Source organism: Porites lutea, chromosome 10, assembly GCF_958299795.1.
Source record: "Porites lutea chromosome 10, jaPorLute2.1, whole genome shotgun sequence".
Lineage (NCBI taxonomy): Eukaryota > Metazoa > Cnidaria > Anthozoa > Scleractinia > Poritidae > Porites > Porites lutea.
Genome location: NC_133210.1, coordinates 11,601,792 through 11,625,023, shown reverse-complemented (window position 1 = coordinate 11,625,023; position 23,232 = coordinate 11,601,792). Strand labels below are relative to the sequence as shown.

At 40.5% G+C, this 23,232-nt stretch overlaps 3 protein-coding genes across 3 annotated transcripts; 1 reads left to right on the top strand and 2 right to left on the bottom strand.

Moving 5' to 3' along the window:
* Positions 1-327: 327 nt before the first annotated feature.
* On the bottom strand, positions 328-1,971 carry LOC140949502 (uncharacterized). Its single transcript, XM_073398659.1, has one exon. It carries the CDS (start codon positions 1,969-1,971, stop codon positions 328-330), a length of 1,644 nt encoding a protein of 547 aa, XP_073254760.1.
* Positions 1,972-3,434: 1,463 nt separating this feature from the next.
* LOC140951151 (uncharacterized) lies at positions 3,435-12,254 on the bottom strand. The gene is made up of 4 exons (XM_073400369.1): positions 11,787-12,254; positions 10,470-11,108; positions 6,170-6,439; positions 3,435-5,852 (listed from the first exon to the last, which is right to left on the bottom strand). Exons 1-4 carry the CDS (start codon positions 12,064-12,066, stop codon positions 4,975-4,977), a joined length of 2,067 nt encoding a protein of 688 aa, XP_073256470.1. The 5' UTR covers positions 12,067-12,254; the 3' UTR covers positions 3,435-4,974.
* A 108-nt stretch (positions 12,255-12,362) lies between these two features.
* Positions 12,363-20,462, top strand: LOC140951140 (uncharacterized). The gene is made up of 4 exons (XM_073400355.1): positions 12,363-12,503; positions 15,640-16,435; positions 17,471-17,794; positions 20,110-20,462. The coding sequence occupies exons 1-4, from the start codon at positions 12,498-12,500 to the stop codon at positions 20,316-20,318; spliced, it is 1,335 nt and encodes a 444-aa protein (XP_073256456.1). The 5' UTR covers positions 12,363-12,497; the 3' UTR covers positions 20,319-20,462.
* The last annotated feature ends 2,770 nt before the right edge of the window (positions 20,463-23,232 follow it).

The window sequence follows — 23,232 nt, the reverse complement described above, 5'->3', positions numbered from 1 at the left end:
AGTCTACGAAAGTCAATATTGCAGGAAGCTGTTTTTCTTTTATTCCCTCTATGAGCCTACGCAGAGTTAAAATTTGCGGTAGTGTAGATCTACCCGTACGAAATCCATTTTGGTTCACCCTGAGCAGAGGATCCAGATGAGGTCTTATTCGATCTAATAGAATCTTGTTATAGATTTTCGCAGCTGTGACAGTTAGGGATATACCACGATAGTTTCCTGTGTCACCCAAGTCACCTTTCTTTGGTAGGGGTATTATTCCACTTTTAACCCATATATTCGGTCGATCACCATTGAATGTTTTGTTGCAGATGTCAAGCAATTGTTGATTTAAGGCACCAGTTTCCAGACTTCAATTGGTATGTTGTCGAGACCATGTGCTTTGTTATTTTTGAAACCTTTGATACTTTTAACCAGTTCTTCCATGGTTATGTTATCCGTGTTGATGGGAAGAGGTTCATGTATTATGGAAGCAGTTGGTTTTATTGTGACACTGGGTGGTTGACCTAGCAGGTTTGAGAAGTGTAACTTCCATTTACTGACACGGTCTTCAGGACTTTTGGCTTTTATTCGACCCCTGTTTGTGCCCTTTCTTCTTGTGAACTCGTTTACCGTTTCCCATGCAAGACCGGATTTTTGGTGTTGTATAGCGTCAGTAATTGCATGAATCTTTTCATTCACATACTTCTCTTGTTCTCGATCGTAAGATTCCTGTAGCTCTTGCTTGGCCTCCTCCAGTTTTACAGCACTGCTTCTGGTATTTCTTCTCAAGGATACCTCATAAGCATTCTTCACCATTTCCCTTTTTTCTATGATGTTTTCATTTTCCCACGGAACGTGTTGCTTTATCTTGGCCTTCACAGGTACACTGATTTCTGCAGCTTTTTCATGGGCTGTCATGATATTCTCATACATCTGGTTTGCATCCTCATTACCATGTAAGTCCTGTAGAGTTTGGTATCGGTTGCAGACTTCAACAGTATACATGTCTTTGATGATGTTATCATTGAGAAGCTTGTTCCAATCGTATCTGATCTTTTTCTTACCAGATGGTTTACTTTGCCGCAGGCTTAGTCTTATTTTAGCTGTGACAATACGGTGATCAGATCCCACAGAACAGAAGGTGTTATAAGCTTCACAGTTTAAAGCACTATTTTTCCATTTGTTGTTTATTAGGATATAGTCTATTTGACATTTGGCTCCAGAAGGTGATGTATGAGTCCAAAGCTTACCTTCGCGCTTTTTAAAACTGGTGTTCAGCGGTTTGAGATTGCATTCTAACATGTAGTTTAGGAGCAATTGCCCATTCTCGTTGGTGTGTTTGTTGTAGACTGACCCCTTAGCATCACTTGCACCAATCTTTCCATTCATATCTCCGCCAATTAGTAAGACATTGTGTTTAGGAACAGCCTTAGTCAATTCTGATAATTCTGCATAGAATTCCTCTCTGTCATCAACGTTAGATACATTGGTGGGGCTGTAGCAGGATATGACAGTAACAGCAGGATTTCCATTGAAACTGGCAATGAGAATCCTTGGATTGATGGTTTCTACCGAGTTCAGTGCTTTGTGTGCTTTCGGACTGAGAAGTAAGCCAACACCTCGTATTGTTGAGTTATTTGTAGCTTTTTCAGCGGAAGATGTAATCATAACCCAACCTTTCTTCATGTCATGGTACTTCAACTCGATGTCATCATGGTAGATCCGATGTTCTTGGATGCATATGACATCAATGTTCTGTTCCTGAGCTAGTGCAGTTAGTTCACCTGTCCTTCCGATGGAGCTCAGAGTGCGACAGTTGAAAGTGGAAACAAGAGTAGTCTTTTTACACTTAAAAAGCCGGCAATCCTTCAAAATGTTTTGGCCAGTAGCATTCTTTTCGATCCCAGCATGGCATCCCACTGGGGGACGCGCTCCTTGGTGACCCACGCGACGAGCGATGTGGTATGAAGAAGTTGTAGAATTGCTAGTCATGTAGTCCACTTAACAATAAATATTTTTCGTCAATTACCAGCATTTACTAGTTATTTTCACTGTGCTACTAATGACACACTTCACTACTAATGACACACCTTGAGAATAAATATTATTACACTTATTATTAAAGATGGCATGGGTTAGCTGCATATTCACCTCTCTTTCGTACAGCTATTCACTACCACACCCATTTTCTTTTGACTATTTATTACATATGTAGTAGGGTCAAATGGGGTGAAAACGGGACCTATAAAACTTTGGCTACCCTTCCTTAACAACACCAACCCCATTTAAATCCCAGAACATCCTTTTTAACGACAAAGCACTGGGGTAAAATTTACTCCAACCAAAAGGAGATTAAGTAAATCTCACATTTCAATATTATAGCCAGTGTTGAAACTCACCCTCCCAAGCTACACAATTTACTCCGATTCTCTCCCCCTTCCATCCCTGACATTGTATGGGCCTCCCCCCCCCCCCGAGCTTTGCGAAATTCTACGATAGACGTATTTATAGTATTTATAGTTTGCTCAAACAAAATATAAAATCGAGTAATGCTAAAGGCGATGTTACACGCAGGACGATTCGCAACGACGACAGTGTTGCAACATTGTTTCGAATAGTTACAACGTTGTTTTAACATTGCGACGCTGTGTTGCGCAAAAAATCGTCGTTGCGAGCCGTCCCTTGTAACATCACCTTAAGCGGCGAAAGCAACGGGAACGATAAAAAAACAGCAATAGGTCTAATTAGCAGAAAAGCAACTTTGCACCTACAGCACACTTTCTTAGTACATTTCGTTGCCGTTGTTTTGCACGACTACAACGTGAAACTTCCAGAAACTTCGTAGTTACGTTTTGTGGAGGAAGTCTCGCACGTGTTCTTGTTCACTTTTTCACTGCCTTGGTGGCAGCTAGCATTTCTCATTTTCTCACCACTGCTTCAAACTTTTCATGTTGTTCTTCCAGCAAAAAATGTCTCCTTTGTTTTTTATCCCTCGCTCTAACTCTCTGACGTCGCTCTTTTTCTCGTTGAGCTTCGCTGGCATGTTGCCTGCTTTCTATTTTTCTCTGTCTTTCTCTTTCTCTATTTTCTAAATTTGTGTACATGACAATTAATCTAAGCTTAATATTTTCGACAACACAGATACAGAAACAATTTCCGCTTTCCGTTTTCGTCTTTCTTGACTCTTAAGTTGTCTCTGCTTTACAAACGCAGGTGGCTAACTGACTATGCGATTTCCCGCCAAAATAACCTCGAGTTGCTTTTAAGTTGCCATACCTGTTTATTGATTTACTTTACATTGGTATGCCTGTGGTGCGGACGGACGGGCGCAGTACGTTGGTTCGACAACTACAAAATTTTCACAGCCGTGAGTCTCGTTTAATAGCACAGACACTCAAGGATTTTAATGATAAAGGTAAGTAAGATCTCATTTATAGAGATTTCTATAGCTCTTTAGTATGTAAATTTTAAACAGATTGACAGTGGCTGATAGCGCGCGTCCGAGCTTAAGTAGTAACTGCTTTCTTTGATTTGTAATTAACGGTGTGTGATCATCTTTGTAACAGCCATTCACCCTGATGAAGACCCGGCCGAAAGACAAGCGACAGATAAAAAAAACTAACATCGTCTTACTCGCCATTTGTGACTGCGTCTCGCTTTTTAATAGTAGAAAACGACGAGAAAACAACAACGACAACAACAACAAAGTCTTGTCCTTTGCTTTCACATTACGCGTATTTTGTACACTAAAGAACATTTAATATCTTAATTTTTATTTTTTTATAATACCCTACCAAGCAATAGCCTGTTCCAGGGTCCGAGATAGTCGGGTCCGCTGAATTCAGAAAGCGCGAACGAGCGCGAACACGAAAATAAAACGGAAGGAAACTTTTCGCGTGCCTTTCACTTTTGCGTCTTCCCCACTGTCTGAGATCCTGAAACATGCTAACCAAGAAAAGGAAACATAAACCTTTTAACAATACAACTTATCGTTATTTCTAGAACCCTCCTGTTGTCGTCTATATTAAGAGCTGGTTTCAATTTCACACTTATTGAATTCAATTGATAATTAACCAAGGGCATGCAATATCGTTCTAAAATCTCTTCAGGCTTGAAACTCACCGTTTCTTCAAAAAAAAAATTTGGTTTTTTGGTGTTGTGGACGGGTGTGGTCACCACTTGATGCAATTACCAGAAGACTGAAAAGGATCTGAGAAACCCACACTAACGAACAATAGTTTCCGCTACACCACCAAGAAACACCCCAAAATGTGTACAACATGCGTACCATTAGAAATACGAATTGCTTGCAAATGATTGCTTAATACAGATAAAATTATGTTGATAACGTAGATAAATACCAAAATGGTACGAGTACCGTATGTAAAATATTTAAAAGCAATATAAAAATTATTTTTGATGGACTCGATATTTTGTCACGTTAATGGACAAATGGTCTGCATGACCTTTGGATCAAGCCAAACAAAACGTTCAGGTTCTCTTGAACAAATTTGGTCTCGACCCCCCGGGAAGATAAAGCTGTTTTTCTTCTACGACCATGCATTTCAATTCTAAAAGTTGCAAAAATCTTTCGAGAAACTTTCTTTCGAGGAGTTGAATTAACCATGATTGAAGTGATGTAGTCACGTGAAACGTGACGTCATAATGAAATTCCAAATTGGGTAGGAATGGTTGATTACAACTAAGTTTGAACCATGTGTAAATGTTTGTTTTACGGTACGAATTTTTTCCGTGGCCGGAACGAAGAGAGTTTTTAATTTCTTAAAAATATATTAACAGATGAAAAGTGTCACGTCAAGATTTTATGCAAATTAGCCGCAGGCCATTCCTTAACATGCTCGAGATCCATAAACCTAAACATCTTTGACAATTAAAGCCCACGTTTAGGCACCACCGCTACACCTATTCGTTGAACAAGCCGCTGTTAAGGATTTTGTTTTAATGATTCAGGGTTTCTCTTTTTCGGTAATTTCATCAACGATTTTTTGTTAAAGGGTTCGAAGGAAGAAGATCAAAAAACTTATCTTTCGCAACGGTTAATTTATCCATTGTTTCGCTCTGTACAATGCATCTCAAGTTACCTTCACCATCGGCAATGACGAAAAGCTTGCCATTTTCCTCTTTCCTTTTCAAGTCCTCACTTATGTGCATAGGGACAGTCCAACCTGGATAACAAAACTCAAGATCTTTTTTGTCGAAAGATACCTGTCCTCTGCGGACACGAGTGTTTAGAACGACTAACTCATTGTCGGCCATCTCTATTCCTCGGGCACCACAGAAAACCCACTGCCTGTTATTATCACTGGGGACACTAATGATGCTTACTTGAATGGCAGGAACTTTCCCCCATTTTGCCAGAAGAAACTGATGACAATCATCAGAGATTTCCTGCAATTCACTGCTTAAAAATTGGACATCCTCCTTTATGGAAGATATCCTGCCAAAGCGTAATATACTCTTAAGCACTAGTTTCGTTTTTAACGGATTGCGTTCGGTATACGCTGGAATTGCAGGTGGAATGGGCTTCTCTTGCTGCTGAACATTAACAATTTGCAATCCACATCCCGGATTTCTTTCTGAAGGGTGCACCGAACTGCATCTTACCTCACCTACAGAAAGCGAGGGAAAATTGATTTGTCCTTGAACACTGTTCTCTGGCCTCACATACGACCCACTGAAAGCGGGATTCCAAACCTGTGCCAAAACGTCCGTGCCTACCGTCAATGTTCCCTTCTTTAACCAGGCAATGAATCCTTTTTCTTTAACCGTACGGTATATTTCGTTATGGAGTATCCGTGCATACTCCTCAGGCAAAGATACGTCATCGCAGACCAAAATGATAATCTTGTTAACTATAAACGAAGTAAACATATATTTAAAAGATATTGTTACAAAAGAATATGTACATATTCGCTATAGTTTGCACATTTAAAAAATTGCCAGGTCGAATTTTCGCCAATTTTGAGCCCATGGGATTTGTAAACGAATGATTCCTCCACGCGTGGGTTGAAAATTTTCCCAGCATTATGGGCTCCTGATTTTCTTTATTCCATTATCGCCCACCCCCCAAAAAGCTATTCTTCCAACACTAAAACTCAAAATTTTCTACCTTCGGAAGATGTAGAAATTTCTTTGATGGAGCAATGAGCACTTTTACGGATTATCTTACCAACTCTCTCCACTGCCGTTTTCAAAAGGTCTTCATATTCATTTTTTCGTTGAGATGGATTCTCATAACTATCTTTTATTGTTTTCCCATCGACTACCAACACACAGAACTGGAACGAGTGCTTCTCCAAGTACTCCTTGGCTTTGACAGGTGGAAGGTTTTTGACTGAAGGATTTGAAGGAATATTCAATTTAGGACGGATACTTTCGATTTCTTGCAACACTGCGTATATGGATTTCTCTAAAACGCTGCATCCGATAACTGCCAAGCCTGTATGTGAAGAAAAAAACAGTGACCTATTTTCGAATTACTTCCATTATATTATGTAACGAAGTCCTGTTACCAATTAATCATGACCGTTACAGTTTCCGAGAAAATAAATACATTCTTTTTTGGTGGAAGAGCATTTGAATGTCAAAATTGGGGAAAATATCACTGGCGGAGACACTGTCTGGTGTTGTTCTCCCTGGTTGTCAAAACACTGGTTAGCGCTATCCACCGGATAAATCACTATCCAGCGGATAGGTATCAGGGAAAGCGATTAAGCTGTCCGCTGGGTAGTGATTTATCCGGTGGATAGCGCTATCCAACTTTTAAACAACTGGAGCCAATTTGTTAGGGTAAGTGGTTGTTGCTATAATTACTGTGATAATTAGCTGAGTGTACTTAATATAATTGGCTAATTAAACTGTCCGATAACAGCCAACTGTCCGTTTACACCGTCCGATTAAAAAGATGATTACTGAAAAATATAGCAATTAATGCACCAGTCAAATTTGAGGAAATCGTAATGGTTATGATTAATATGACAATCACATGAGGTGTACATAGCAGCAACAATATAGATAGTCGTATAAACATAACTTTCTTTAATTTTCCAGACATGTTTCGACGGTACATCCGTGATCTTCGGTGTTACCAAGAGAGGATAAAGTGGACAGAGAAGGCATCCCCCATACACACCCTATTCCATAGGTAATTCGTCTCGAGTTATTTTTAGAATCGGGATAAAGTTACCTCGCGCGCTGCGTGGATGTTTCGTGGAGGTTTCGCATGACTAAACGCCGTGTAAAACATGTCGGGCGAAAGGCAATGAAAGCGTAAAGAGATCGAGAGCATTTCTGAATATTGAAGCGAAATGAGTCGGCGCTCACATGGGAAAAGGGAATCGCTGGACTCTTTGACAACCCGTGAAATCAGTTTAACTCGAAGTTGTCGTAACCTCAGCTTTAATAAAATGAGAAATTTTGCCGATCTATTGAAACCGGTCGTTTGTATAATAAAGCAAGTAGGACGCCAAGTGTTATTTTTGTTGAATAATAAAAGACTAATACAAGAGTAAACATCAAACCAGAAATTTCTCTCTTCAAACTGTAAATTATAAACGATCCTGAGAGAATATTCGGTGTGTTAAGGATTTCCCTGCTGTACTGTTAGCTCTATACAAGACGGGAAGGGCTAATCTTTTTTAATTTCCGTTTCGCTGACACAGCTTTAGCAGAAATCTCTCTTTAGTCGTTTTCTTCGACAAAACAAATAGCAATATCGTTCTCCGCGTGTTCCGCCTTTTTTTTCTGCGTCAATTCGTGAAGGACGCGTGGCTCTAAGCGTGGGTCATCCACGCGGAACACATTCGCTCTATGTGATTGGTTGTTGTCTAATCCCCCTTGGGATCTATGGTCTTGAAAATAACTCGAGACGAATTACCAATGGAATAGGGTGTGTATGGGGGATGCCTTCTCTGTCCCCTTTATCCTCTCTTGGTGTTACATATTTTGAAATCGCCGTTGAATTTAAAGCGCGCGCAATCTTACAAAGTTCGTTACATTGCGTTGTCAATATTGACTATATTGCGTACTAAAACAAAATTAAACGAGTGATGCTTAGTTCTTTACAGGGAGAGAAAAAGACTTTCACAGGTCTGCTCACCAGTTATCTGAGTTTTTGCCCCTTTACGTACAAATTGGGGTTAATCAAAACCTTGATTAATAGAACTTTTAAGATAAACAACAATTGGATGGGGTTCCATACTGACCTTCCAAAATTGTCTGTCATTCTGCGGAGGAATCTCTTCCCTGAGAACCTTATCAACAAATATATTTCTAAATATATTCAGACAGCAGTCAAGGGAGGGAAAACACAGCCCTATTCAGGAGTCGAGCCCCAGGAAACACCTAAGTTCTTCTTTAAAATCCCTTACGTTGAGCACTTCTCAGTCACGGCACAGATCGAGGAGTATACGCAAACTTGCTAACCGGTTATGTAAACCTATTGATTTAAGGTTAGTCTTTACTACTTTCAAAGTCAGGATTCTTTTTAATGTGAAAGATACTGTCCCTGAGGGGCTACGCACGCGTGTGGTCTATAAATTTCCGTGTGCAAGTTGTAATGCTTGTTATTTTGGTAAAACCAGCCGACACTTCTCCACACGTGCGCGAGCACTTACTTTCAGACAGGCCTTCGAACGTTTTTAAACATCTGCAGAGTTCAGAGTTTTGTAGACCATCCTGCACACCGGATTGCGTGGACTAACATTGTAACGCATCTGGTACAGGAGTTTGCCAGAACTTAGCCAGAAGCCAGAACTTTAGTGCTATAATAACTTTTTAACTATTGGTCCGCATTCCATGTTTACTGTACTTCTTGGGAAACCGAACCATTTGTTTGATCAAAATCGGTCACAAGATTCGATTTTAATTTTGGTCCTATTGAGGTGACTATAGCTACCACCAACATCTAACCAGGTGACTTATCTACGTCTCGTGTGCTCTTAATTTTGTAGCTTAAAAGTGCTGGGAAAATTGTAGAACATGTATCAATTCACTGCTAAACTGAACACCGGCTTTTGCGCACTTCGAACCCACTCGCTGAAATTTGCAATGATATTTTTTTAATATGTGTGTTCCTTTCCCATTTCAAAACAAAGAAAATTGAAAGTGTTTACTTACATCAACAAACGTTTCGGCTCTTTGTCTATACTTTGATGAGGTCAGTGCAATCCTACAAGCACTACATACACGGGCGCTATTGTCCAGGTCAAGTGGGAAGGTGAAATTTGATAGTGAAGCCGGTCTACTTCGCTTTTGTGGAGACCGCGAGCACATTCGCCAAGATCAACGAGCAAAATAATCTCGATGATATCTTTCAGACGCGCCATTTTGATGAAGGCAGGCCATGTGGCGAGCCTCCATGTAAATCGCTTGTTCAGTGGTCGCGTATGCTCATGTAAAAAAGACCCCTGTTGTAAATGATGCTACGAGGGACACAAATAAACTTTATGCCCGCCAAAAGTTATGTGATTATCATTATCATCGTAACACAGGGCCAAATCGTACAAATACAAATTCATTCAATAAGAAAACGATGTTGGACTTACTGTTTTGACACCCCCTGTAAATTCTTTTCTCGCACCATTTCTCGAACTTTTTAACTCCCCACTCATTTGCTCTTTTGATGTTTTCGCTTGAGCTTTCTGCTCAATTTAATCAAGCTGCTCGTTATCTAAGTCCGAGTTTTAACTAGAAAAATGCTGAAAATTTGAGACTTCTTCCATTTTGGAATAAAATCTCCAAACGTCACACGTTCAGTACAGAGCTGCAAAGTAAGCAAGTGAAAACTCTTTTCCGCAAATTCGCGCCAACTCTGGCATTGAAATAGAACCTCAGGATCTCACAGCCAATCAGGGCGGCAAATGTGCTTTTAGCCCTCGCATTTCCTGTTTGGCCCTCAAAAAGGCGCGTTTTGTAAAGGGCAGTTTGTCATTTGGCCGCAAATATTGATAATGATGGCAGATTGCGTACAACGCTTTGATTTAAATGATTAGTACGCGAACCGATGTGAGTGTCATCAGCCGACCGAGGACTCACCTTGCCCCTATGCCTACCCCCTCGCGTCTCACGCATGCTTCACGTTGTCGCCTTTTTTGCCAGCTCGTCATTAATTAGAGTTTTCAGAGGGACCAGACCAACATTCATAATAGTCTGGGTTTCTTTCACTATTTTTACGCTACAACGGAATGTTCTAATTGAAGGTCATTTACGAATTCAAGACCAGTCGTTTGACTTGTTTGCTTGTTAAAGAAAATATATTGAAAATGTTGCCTTTTTTAGCCAACCTTTGCAATTTTAATTAATAACGGTAGTGGCCCACTCTGAAAAGTTGTTTCCCCGTTTTTTATTAAACTTAACGTAGGAGATTCAGCGAAAAATAGGTTTTAAAAAAGGGAATTAAAGGGTTAATTAGCTACATATCAGGTTTTAAATTCAACAGATGGCCAAGAAATGCGGACTGTTTTTCTAACCTTCTTGTGTTCCTGTGGTAAACGACGCGTTTTCTTTAGGCCTAGCCCCCTGTTTCTGGATCCCGTGTCTACCGATGCCTCCAGTATTGAATTCTTGACCTCTTTCCCTGTAAGTGGGTGCCTGTGTCCCTCCCATAGAAGGGAACTTATCTTGTGTCGAGATTAAAGGGTCTGGAGCCATTGCTGATCCTTTAGCCCTTTGAGGCCCAGCACCTTGGTTTTTAATACCTGGTCCACTGTTGAACCTTTGATCTCTTTCTCCACAAGAAGGAATATGCGTCTTTTTCAAAGAAGAAGACTTTTCTGGTAATGAGTTATAAGGCCTTGAACGCGCCATTGGATCCATTGCTCTCTGTGATGGAGGTGTTTCAGATTTTGGGGTAGCCTTCCTTTGTGGTGGATGATATTCAAACTTCTTCCCTTTCTTGGTCGGATCAAAGAAATGCTTCAGAGCTTTCTCGTGAATTTCTCTGTGGTTTTTGTCCCAAGAAAAGATGAAGCTCTTACTTCCATCCAAGAACGCTAAGGCAAACTGCGAGGATACTTTCCTCTTCGCCCATTGTGAAATGAACTCCCTGTCTTCCTCGTCTTGGTTCTTATAATTATCATCTCCACCAATAACAATCAGAACTTCATGGCCTGTCAAGAATATATCTAAATTTACATTTCTTGCCTGAAAAGGGACTGCTTAGTTTGAGTCTCTCGCAAACTCAGGGAGGAAAAAAAGACACTGGGTCATACTCGACAAGTGAAGCCACAAAGAAACCAGTTTAGATCAGATTTTTTAGTTCGATTGGCAAAATGGCAGCCGCTAGATGCATTTCCCTTGCATTTCACCTCGCATGTGTTTGTGCCTTTCCCTTTTGGGCATTTATCGTTTCCTCTTTTTTTACCACCGTTTTTTTTTTGATCGTGAATGTAAATTTCAGTTAGTTTGATCTTTCCCAATAAAGTGTGGAATAACATAAAGTACTTTGCGAGTCTAAATTTTACAGGCCTCTGAAGTATGCTCCTTGTCGTGTCTTTGTCCGAGGTTTTAGTCCGAGCAATTCAAGACTATTCACTTGTTTGTTACTCCTTGTTATTTACTGGCGTGTGAGTTCCCCATTCCGACCGATCGAAAAACAAGGCAATTCCCCCCGGACAAAATTATTCCGGCCGTTTCGAAATATTCACTTTCGCTTCTGACATACTTCCGGCATATAAATTTTAGCTCCATTTCACTAAGAGTTAAGTGCATAAAAACTTTCACAATAAACTAGAGTAAAATTGAGCCTATTTGCATGATATAGGATCTATTTTCTGATTATTCTTTACCTGTTTTCTCTAGCAAAGCTCTGTAAAGCTTAGCGTATCCAATACCAGCGTTCTCTTCGTTGATCGAGAGCCGGGATTCATGTGCATGCACGACAAACACTGCTACGTCCATCTCAAGCTCCGGAATGGTTTTATCACTTAACTGAGTCATCTCAGAAAGCGAAAAGTAGTGGGACACTACTTTAGATGAATCTGCGACGGCTTTCAACCAATCTTCGACGACATTTAGCTTATATGTACGGTCACAGTTAAAAAGATGAATGTTTAGTTGCTTTGACATCGTCTCTGCTGGTTAGGTTGGTCTTTCGCAACTACGTCGTTTCCCGTTCGCCTTCTAATTGCGGGTCTTCTCAATGTCTTCCGTCTTCTAAATCGATAGTCAAGCAAATGGATAATCTCGCAATGTTTCCGAGAAAGCTTGCATACCGTCACGCTCGGATTAAACGGGCACGCAACACTTCAGCGCTCGAACTGTCGCATATATTACAGCCTGTCAATTGTGTACCGTAATTTCCCAGAAAAAGAGAAAACAAACACCAAAAAATATGTGTCATCTGTTGAGTGCCAAAATTGTAATGGCACGTGATCTCTTTCTAAGAAAACGCAAGGTTATCCAATGGGAGAAATCCCTATTTGTAAATGAATAGTCGTGCGGTCTACTTCACTATCAGTTCACAGTCTTCATAAGTCGCTGCGAAGAGGATCTTGAAAATGGGGGTGAGTCAAACAAAACTTACTTTCAAGGACGTTTAACCAGCATAAGTTCGTAACCTGAGCCGCGTCCCAAATACCTGAGACAATTCATCAGTGTCTTCTGTTAAATTGGCTGGTACTTCTCCGGTGGCTCATTTTGTCACAGAAGGAATTTTTGTTGTTTAGAACTTCCCTCGGTACGAGTTGCCGTTACTGTCGGTGTTTATTTCTGGCTAGCTACTATTACAGCTCGTAGTTTTTATTTTTAATATCATCGTAAAACCATTTCGACTCAGTTGAAACGGAACCGGCCGCAAGGACTCGTAGCGGAGTACAAAAACGCAGTCTGAAGTAAGAAAGTTCTTTCCATGCCAGCAGCTCACTGCATTGGTTTCATACAGGATTGGAATTAATCCTGGATAAATTGCTATTTCTTAAAAATCTACAAAGCTCTAGTGGAAGTTCCATCAGACACCAAGTGTTCCGTATTTTCCAAGAAAGTACGCCTTACACGCGCACGAGCTTAGTTCTTTGTTGTTTTCTCTTGTCTTTCATTTTCACAGGTTTATGCTCAAAATAGGAATTCAGATAGAAAGATACAAAGATGATGAACTCGGATAGTTTTTCTTTGCAGAGTATCTCGATTCACTAGTATTTGAGGGCAGGGAATTTATAGACTGGCTCGCTTCCGGCTTTCACTTTCAAATCTATTTGGGGAGGGTTGAGGACCCCTCTTGCCTAAGAGAAGCGCCTTCCGGCTTCACTTTCACTTTCGAAGGATAGTGACATGAAGGGACGGAGGAGGGGGAGGGGGTTGAATAATCCCCTGCAGTTTTGAATGTAGAAGCTAACATGGTAATAACTGCCATTCACTTCCGGGCTTGTCTTTCGCTTTTGATCATGAAAGTAAGAGGATGAGGGTCAAGGGATGACTATGCACTACCTGATTTTTCTTAAAGGCAATGTAAGGTGGCAAATGGAAGTTTCGTACCTAGTGGGGATTAAAAAAAAAAGTGCAAGTACTTCCGGTCGCTCACATTCACTTCCGGGCTTCCTTAATTTCAGTTTCGTGACTCAGCTACACGGTATAAAAATGCCTGTTTTGCAACCGCGACAGCGCTAAAAATCAGTAGTAGGTCGTATTTCGTAAAAGAGCCGTTGTCAGTAAATATAGAGAATTCGGGCCAGATCGAAAAATTCGAAGTTATTTTTTAATTCACCAAAAAAACTCTCCTGGTATAAAAACTATTTTCAAGTTTAGATCGGCCTAAACCTGGTCGAGGGCTTAAGGGAGATTATGCAAATTAGGGCATTTTCAAAACGCTCGTACGACAAAAAAGACAGCTAGTCTATAGTTCATCTTTACAAGGGTTGTTGCACATTTCTCAAAGTTACTTTCAAGCTATATTTTATCTTGATCTAGGCTTTCTTTCTATTTTTTACACCTGTGCAAAGAAAGTAATGTTTCGTGCTTTGTTGACCCCGTTAATTTTACCATATTTCAGAAGGTTATAGCATCAAGGGTATATATATTTAGCGGCTGTGAAAGGATTCTTTTTAAATAACCATTCTTCCTGTATGTCATGCTAAAATCTTTTTTGTGGCCCGCCAAAAGCGAGCGCGCTAGAAGAGAATGAATACGTGTGATTTGACGGGTTTGAATACGCTGTCTGAGACAAACACTGGAAAGTTAATTTACTCGTAATCTCTGGCACTACGATACAGATCCGAATAGCGGAATACTTCGCCGTTGTTCGTTGACCTGAGATATCAGAGAATCTCATTGCTCAAAGTCCTCGAATTATCAGTATAGGTCACTTTAATACTTGTTTTCATTAATCCGGTACAAGTAACAAAGTTCCTTATGCAAAAAACGTGCATCTGACCTGAAAATATTAGCTAATATTACCAGTGACTGAAACGTGAAGCGTATGAGACGTGGAAAAAAGTACGCATGTTTTCCACGGTCTGTCGGGCCGACCATTTCTGAGGTGGTGAAGAGGTGGTGGGGTAAGGGCAGGGGGATTTTGAAAAATTTATACATGTATGCACTGTATATCCTGGAGATGCTCCCTGGGTTGCCAGCATGAAGCTTATGATTTGTCGCAAAAACGGAGCTTCCCTGGAACTTTTAATTTGAATATTCATTTGTTTTTGAAAATAGTTCACCGTAAGGGTTTTTTTGGTGAAGTAAAAAAAATCGATTTTTTTGATCTGGCGCCGGATTCTCGATATTTTCTGACAACGGCTCTTAAGAAGTTTTGAGAAAGGATGATATATATATATATATATATATATTTTTTTTTTTTTTTTTTTTTTTTTTTTTTTCACGTTTGGTTAAATCCCCATTGGTTATCCACAGCCATCGGCGGAGACTTGATCGACTAACTTTTCAAGACTCCACGATAGTGGCAATAAAGACTGCTCTTGACAGGGGAATTAGCCTAAGGACTGCATTGTTCTAGTTAACACGCGACTCTCAAAGTCAGTGAGAATGGGTTATATTGTAACTCAGCCAAGAGCCGACCGGGCATTGGATTAATGATGAAACCACACACTCACAGCGGCTAACCTGATTGGTAATTAACAATTATTCCTCTAGCCCGAATGGGCTGTGAGTCAATAGCTATTGACTCAGAGGCCATGAGGGCGAGAGGAATAATTGTTTTAGTAAAATCCAACACTAGTTGGTAAAAAATATCACGACAAAACAACTTTAGCTAGTTATAGCTAGACTTTAATCCTTTTTTTGCCGCCAAAAAGCCGGCGCTTTTTGCTACTAGTGGGCTATAACATATAGCCTAGTAGTAGCTCAACCAATCAGAACGCAGCATTGATAATAGACCACTATTGAATTTTACAAAAATGATTTGCTGTTAGTACACTTAAACTCCTACGAGCGTCTAAAGTGACGCAAAAAAGAGAATATTAAGACCTTTTGTTTAAGTTATATAAGGGTCCTCGATCGTCATACTTAAACACCTCCTTTTTTTATTCTGTAAAATGGTTCCACATTAGAAAAGTGTTACCGCCATCTTTTTTTCGAGCTGGTTTTCTTTTTTAAAAACCCCTTTCAAACCTGCAATAGGCAGTCAGACAGCTTGATGCTGGTTAAAAACTTCCATTTTCTTTTCTTTCTTTTTTTTCTATTTTAATTCAGGGTAGTAATAGCCATGAAACACAGTATACTTACGTGGACAATACAGACAGTAAAAGAGAAGAAGCAAGGAAGTTGGAACAGAGAAGGCTGGAAAATGAACGGAGACAAAGGGAGGCTCAAGAAAGGCTGCGTATACAGGAAGAAGAACGACGAGAAGAAGAGAGAAGGAGGGCGGAGTATCAGCAACAGCGGCAACGAGAGGTAGAACAAGAAGAAGCGAGGAAGATAGAAGAGGAAGAAAAGCGCTTGCGTTTGGAGAACGAATTGTGCCTCCGTCGAGCTGAGCTGTTTGACTACAAATTTGGTAACAAGATCAAACTAGATAGTTTCAAAGGCCTGGCAATAGATGACGTGACACAACTCAGAATCGGTGTGTTTGGACCCACCGGATCGGGCAAGAGCTGCTTTATCAACACGTGTGAACGAGCTGTGAGGCAAACGGATAAGGGTACAGCTCCTGACAGCACCACAGGGCAAGAAGGGACCATCACTCTTCAAGATTATCTCCCTGAGTTATTCTTCCACTTGGTTGATACACGTGGTTTCTTCAACTACAACGCTAACGAAACCGTGGAATTTAAGAACATCTTGCATGGAAAGATACAACCCGGGGATAATGTGGTCCGTCCTAAAGAAGACCAAGAAGATGTTCCAGCTATGGACCTTCACCCATGTGCCCCATTTGCCAATCGACTGCATGGTATCATCATTGTTGCCAAGGCGAATGACCCGCGACTGAAGGAGGGTGCCTTAAAGGATTACCTAAAACCAGTTCGAGATATTCTGCGTAGAACTGGTAAATTGTTTTCTAATGCTGATAATCAATAGGACACCAATGCAGACAGAAACCGGCAAAGTAGTTTTCCATACAAATCCTTGTCAATTCTAAAATTTTTAAACTGACGTTTAATCTTTTCCTTACGCATTTAAGGGCTCAAATTGCCTGTTATGAAGAATTAAAAGGAGATCTGAACGCCGTAATGATTAAGGAAATATTTCATGACAGTTTTGACAAATGCAAAATTTGCAAGGGTTTGTCCGCGGAAAACAATGCAAGCGTGACTGGGTGGCAAAAGTTGTTTCTCTCATTTTGGTCGGCGGTCGTCTCAATTACTAGGAGATATAAAGCTGAAATTCTCAGGTTACCTAATTTTAATATGCTCTTTCAGGTTATGCTAACAAAATTTTTCAAAAGTTAACTGTTTTCGTGTTTACCGAAAGCTGATCACGTGATCAACTCGTGCCTGAAGGGCCTTTATATTAATTTCGCCCAAATTAAAGAATTAAGGAAAAGAATTATCAGCAAGAGTTAACAATTTATCATGTGATATCCTTTTATTAGAGGTTATGGTTGTGGCTGTGAAGCCCTCACTTAGATTGTAAAGACTTTCTTTGTTAGCCAGAGAAGGGGTATACTGTAGGCTTGTAGCTGTGCAACAAAAAGGCTGTCATGACAAAAGCAGCTTGTATAGGTTCAGGATTTTATAAACGGCCCTGTTGCTGACCTCAGCTTACAAAATGTTATTTGTTAGTGCAAGGCATAGGTATGGTTGGGAGGATGATATTCAGTTTCAAATTGCGCCTGAGATCGTTATATATATTCCTAAGATGTGTGACCAAGAACAAGAGTACAGGGCTCTGAAGCTTAAGAAAAGGAACTATTCCATTTAAAAAAAAAAACTATTAGACTAGGGAGACTGATAGACCCGCAAAAATCATATCAGTATCTGTTGTGAGAGACCAGTTTTATTGCTTGAACCCTTGAAGTTCTGCTTTGTCTCCTTTCACAATCCTTTACCAATCTATTCATTTCTTTTTGCTCCCACAAAAGGAATAGCACCCATCACTGTTGTTACGCACCGTGACAAACTGAGGACAGAAGAGGATTGTGAAAATGCCCTTTACGAAGCTTCAGCGGCTACTGGCAGTTCACCCAGTCACACTTTCTTTGTGTCTAACTACTGTAAAGACAACATCACATGCAATCCAGAAACAGAGCGCATGACCTTCGACATTCTACACTACGCGCTGTTGACGGCTGAGAGAGCTGTGAAGATCATGAAACAGAAACAGAGAAACGAAGAAGAGGATGAGATGATGCGCGCGCTTGAAGGAACTAATGTCAGCGGACAAGTTGCGCCGGACTCCGCGGACGGTAATCAACAAACTTTTATTTCCTGTACATAATATGTAAGATAGTGCTGGCCCGCAAAGTAGCATCAACTAATTGAGACGGGTCAGGCACAGATACAAAACAATTATTCACCGTAGTGGAGGTGACTAGTGGTGGTATATTTACCTCGTTTTTTCAGGTTATGCTAATTTTTCCAAATTAATGCGGACCATACATACCTCCATGACTAGTACTTTAGAACAAAGTGTTGGGTTAGACGTGTGGCATGTGGGCTTTTTTCCAGAATCTTATATAACCTCGTTTCTGTCTCAATAGTCTGGTTCGCGCTTTACGTATTTACTGGACTCTCAAACTCCTTCATGCAGAGTTTTCTGTCGAGGCGATTTCAAATTAATGCTGGTCCAACATCAGTGGCGGATCCGGACCTTGAGATAAGGGAGGGAGGGAGCCCGGTCATCCAGACCCTTAGATAAGGGGGGGGACGGTCTCCCCTCAAATTTTTTCGTCCCTTCGGGCCTTAGTTTGGTCTAAAATTAAGAGGGGGACCGGGCCCCCCGGGCCCCTCCCTGGATCCACCACTGAACATTATCAAATAATGATGCTTGAGCCCCTTATTAGGCGTTGTTGGATGTCGCTGGACAAAGTGGGATGAGCTGTAAATGTGATAAAACGTTTGTGCTCGATTTTTCTGTTGTACAGAGTTAATATTGGAAAAATGTGTTTCAGTCAGGCCTGTTTCAAACGTCGTGCTACTGCCGTGCTAAGTTGGCTCGACTGTAGCTCGACTCCAGCACCCGGACACAACCACGATTTGGTTTCAGACGTCAAAATTAATTCATTCGAATAGAACGGCTATTTGCGAAAACAAAACACAAAAATAAAGGAACAGTTTAGCAAACTTTTAAATGTGTTGTCAGGTAATATATTTATAATTTATGAATTGAGTTCGGCACGGTAGTAGCGCGACGTTTGAAACCAAGTACACGGCAGTAGCCCGACTTGGTTTCAAGCGTCGCGCTCCTGCCATGCTTAAGTCAATAATACGATCAACTTAGTTCGCAACGGTGAGTAGCGCGACGTTTGAAACGGGACTCAGTGTCACAGGCGCCTCCTAAGAAGAATTCCCAGTAGTCACAACAAGAATCGAACCTTTGCCCTCTGGTTATGTTTACTAGTCCAGATGCTCTACCACTGAGCCGCAGGGGACTCGTAAGAGCTAAAGCCTGGTTTTCACTAGCGCATAAGTATAAGCATAAGCACATGTGTAAGCAAGTGAAAACTGGTCGACATAAGCATAATCACATATGTGTAAGCAAGTGAAAACTGAGTCGTCATAAGCAGGGCATAAGCACAAGAAAAACGGACAAGGTCGTTCTTTGTGCTTGTGCTTATGGTTATGTCGTAGCTTTGACAAGTGAAAACTGGGTTGACATTAGCACAAGCATAAGCACAAGGCCGTGGACCAATCACTTTGACCCAGACCTCGTGCGAACATATGAAAAGCAATATGGTGGACACTCCGTTCGCCATCTTGTTTATCATTGGGTTGAGTGGAGCTGGTATGGAGAATTGAGTCAAATATGCCATTCTGCGCGTGCTTATGCTTATGGTTATACGCTAGTGAAAACCTGGCTTAAGGTCACTAAAGCCTAAGCCAAAAGTTGAACTTTTCATGAGACCAACCAAACCCTGATATGGGTCGACCTAAATGAACTTAAGATCGTCTGTAGGGTCAGACGTCGAACTTAGGACGCGTCGAACCAATCAACTGAATCAGACCAAAAAGCGGTTGGTAAATTTTCTCCCCAACGAGGCTAAGTATACATTATCATAAGTATATCATTATCGTACTAAGTATACATTATCATGCAATTTTAATTTATTAGTTTAGTTTGTCGCATATGAAGATGGACGTTTGACGCGGAGACGATCTTCAGACGTTCTATCCGTCAAACTCATTCAGACGAACTTAACTGAGCCAGACGTCGAACTTTTACTAAGCTTGTGTAAGGAAGATTGAAAATCCTACGCAGCGTAGTTACTTAATGTTAATTTGAAAATTGTAAAATCGACGCTGTTATTTTAAGAGTCTTTTTTTCACTAAGATTGGTTCGTCTCTTGAAAGTTCGAAGTTTGGTCTATGCCATGACTAGGTGTATCACTGTGTCACCGAATGGAAAAAATGTTCTCCTGTATTCACAAGGCTTAAATAAAAAAAACCATCATATTTCTACCATCCAGCATTGTTGAACCATTAGAGCGCTTCAACAATGTAGCTGATACAGTTTCAACTCAGACTCAAGCTAAATATCTTTTCTGCTTTCTTTCTATAACAGCTTCTGTTCAGATGTTCCTTCGTTTTCTGCAAAATGAGTACCAGTGGGGTTCCAACAGCGTGAAGGCAGTGTTAAACGAGCTGTCTAAGGCTGACGTCACAAGCGTCAGTCTGCTGGCCATGTGTTGGAGTGACGTGCAGGCTCATTTTCCTTTTGGAATGAGGAGAATGGTGGAGAAAGAACTAAAGAACAGAAACATGATCCCTTAGGAAGGCCAAGTTTTCAAGGCATGGGAAACCAAAGTAGTTCCTTGCAATTATACGGCCGTCTTTTTAAACTTTATTCAGATTTTTAAGAGAGTGTGTCTCCGCAGTTAGCCAACATTGTTTAAATTTGCCAATTACTCTCTCTCTAATGAAACTTAAAGAGTAGAAATAAGTTTTTACTGCGCTTTTCACAAACATGTGAATGCTGAAGTTCAAAAGCTACGGTGGCCCAGAAGGGTCACACATGCAAATTAAAAATGTTGCTGGAAACTAAAAAGTTTACCTGCAAATTAAATATGTTGCTGCACATTAAAAATAGTACATGTAAATTAAAATTTGTACATGCAAACTAAAAATATCATCTGCAAATTAAATATAGTACATGCAAACTAAAAATTGTGCTGCAAATTAAAAATAAAAAGTCCTGCGCGCGCAGTATGAGTGATGACGACCTGGTCCGAGTCGTGCGACCTGGCCTTACAGCAGTCGGCCCATTCATGTTTCATGTTTGTAATATTTTTAGTTTGCGTGTACAATTTTTAATTTGCATGTACTATTTTTAATTTGCAGCAACATTTTTAATTTGCAGGTAAAATTTTTAGTTTGCAGCAACATTTTTAATTTGCATGTGTTAGAGTTCCCATTTTTGTGAAAAGCGCAGTAAAATAACAAAATCACAGCTTCATGTTAGAATTAAATATATCGAATGTGGGCTATTGTTTGCAACTGTACGTTTTTCCCGCGCTTGACAACCTTGACATGAATTTACCTGACGTCGAAATGCGATTGGTTCCTTCAAGTTTCAGGTGGCGTTGTGGTTGGTTAGAGTGTGAACTTTGGGTGCTTTCCATTGGTCGTATTCCGGAATGAGAATACTCAAGTTTTGCTACAAATCGCTTCAAGCGTAATTTTTGAACTCTTAAACGTTACTTACATATAAACATCTTATTTCAAGCAGATATTTAGATATTTCATTTAATGCAATGAATGCAGTGATTTCTAGTTAAGAGTTTATTCCATTCAGTATTCTGATTCCGGATTACTGTCCTAAAGTTTGCTTTTACGATGTTCAGTGGAAGCCCACACTTTATATACAAAACAAAACGAAACAAATAAACACAGGAACTGGATGCAGGATGCCTATGATCAGACTCTCCTAAACACATCACTGTTTAGTTACAATAAACAGGTCTTGATTGATTAGTGAAAAAAAACTTTATGTCAGTGCCTTAAGAAATGTCTGGAAAACTTTGTGAAGAAAACGCTTGCTGATGTTAGGGTAAGAAGCGACGGCTAGGGAAACGTCTCTGGTTTTCCAATATTCATCGCGATTATTCCATCTCGCTTACTTTGTCAAATAGGAACCTTATCCAGGTTCAGAAAGAGAAACACTAAAAATTAAAAAGATCTGTTTCAGCCCCAAAGTGTCAATTCAGCCCTGCAGGCCAGAGTCTAATTCAGCCCTTCCTGAAGCCATTTGAGCACAATTTAGGCCAAAAAAAAATCAATCAAAAGGCTATTCCAGCCCACGGTAGGGCCCATTTCAGCCCTGGGACCAAATCAGCCCTAGCTAACTGGACTGTATTGGCCCTGATTTAAGGGAGCCAAATTAGACTCTGGTACCTAACATACTTATACTTTAGAACGTTGCATCACTTTTTACCTATGCACTCGTACCCTGATCCCAGAGGTTTTTCTTGAAATTTTTCTTCGCCAAAGAGAGAGCGAGCAGCGAAGCAGCGAGAAGGTAAAATTTCGCGAAGAAAAAGTTCAAGAAAAACCTCTGGGACCAAGGTAATGCACTGGTGGGTCAACGTGATGCTAGTTAATGAACTTTCATTATCAATTTACTTACTACTTTACTACTTTTCTTTAATGTGAGACGAATAAAATAAACAATTTACTTTGACACGCACTCTACAATGCCTTCACTCACTTCTCGCGTTTCTGACGAACCCTAAACTTCTATTGATGTCGGGTTTGAGAGCGTCGCGTCTTTTACGCATCATACAACATCATATAAAATCGAAAATAAAAATAAAAACTCTCCCTCGTTAGGCAAGAGATATGACCTGGCCTTCTAGGCATGCGTCGTGCGTTCTTTTCCCACGCGGCGCAACCTTTGGGAAAGTCCTGTTAGCGCAAGGACAGGCTGCCCAAACCCACGTGCTCATCACGAGGAAAGGGTGTAAAGTAATAGGTGACGCGTGACCTTTGTACTGGACGCGCCGGTGTCGCGTTTTGGGCAAACGTTGAAAATAAGAGACGTGTGAGAAATAAAAATCTGAGATCTACGAACGCTAAATAACGTTAAATCTAATTTTTCTTCCAATAAAATAAATAGAAATGACTTACCTGCGATGTATTCCACTGTGTTTTGGTCCCGGGGGAGGTACTCCCTCCCTTTTTTACGCCCAGTTTCCTCGTAATGTGAGGTTGGACCGCCCGTGGTAAAGCGCGTGGGATTTTTCCCAGAAAATTGATAAGATTAGTTTCCGGCCTTTTAAAGAAGAGCAAATTCATGGAAAACGCAAGGTCATCGAAAAGGGGAATTACCGTTCCTGATGATAATTTAAAGCAGTTTTTTGTGTTGGAGCGGTAGACTGCAGCAGTTGGACTCGGGTGCAGTTAAAGAATGGGGGTAGGTAGATGGAAGTATTGAATCTACCTGCTCGTAATATTTGTATTTTTTGTCACATACATGCATTTACTCGTTCCTTCTAGCGGATAAACATGCATTGAGGCATATACACTTTCAGAAACAGATAATCGACGTCTAAATCCATTTCACCTTGTTTCTGTTCATTACCAGTAGCAAATGTGACGTTGAATCACCTCGGATGTACATGCTAGCAAATTTTCATTTCTATGAAAGCTAAATTATATATTTACTGATACAAATCCGCCCTCAATTTCT

What these genes read in the sequence shown, in the direction of transcription:
- LOC140951140 (XM_073400355.1), top strand. An exon ending in AGATATTCTGCGTAGAACTG is followed by an intron (nt 16,436 to 17,470) that starts GTAAATTGTTTT and finishes CTCCCACAAAAG; the next exon opens with GAATAGCACCCATCACTGTT. An exon ending in TGCGCCGGACTCCGCGGACG is followed by an intron (nt 17,795 to 20,109) that starts GTAATCAACAAA and finishes TTTCTATAACAG; the next exon opens with CTTCTGTTCAGATGTTCCTT.
- LOC140949502 (XM_073398659.1), bottom strand. Translation starts at nt 1,971, where the DNA reads ATGACTAGCAATTCTACAACTTCTTCATACCACATCGCTCGTCGCGTG.
- LOC140951151 (XM_073400369.1), bottom strand. Translation starts at nt 12,066, where the DNA reads ATGTCAAAGCAACTAAACATTCATCTTTTTAACTGTGACCGTACATAT. An exon ending in AGCTTTGCTAGAGAAAACAG is followed by an intron (nt 11,109 to 11,786) that starts GTAAAGAATAAT and finishes TATTCTTGACAG; the next exon opens with GCCATGAAGTTCTGATTGTT. An exon ending in TACCACAGGAACACAAGAAG is followed by an intron (nt 6,440 to 10,469) that starts GTTAGAAAAACA and finishes CTTCACATACAG; the next exon opens with GCTTGGCAGTTATCGGATGC.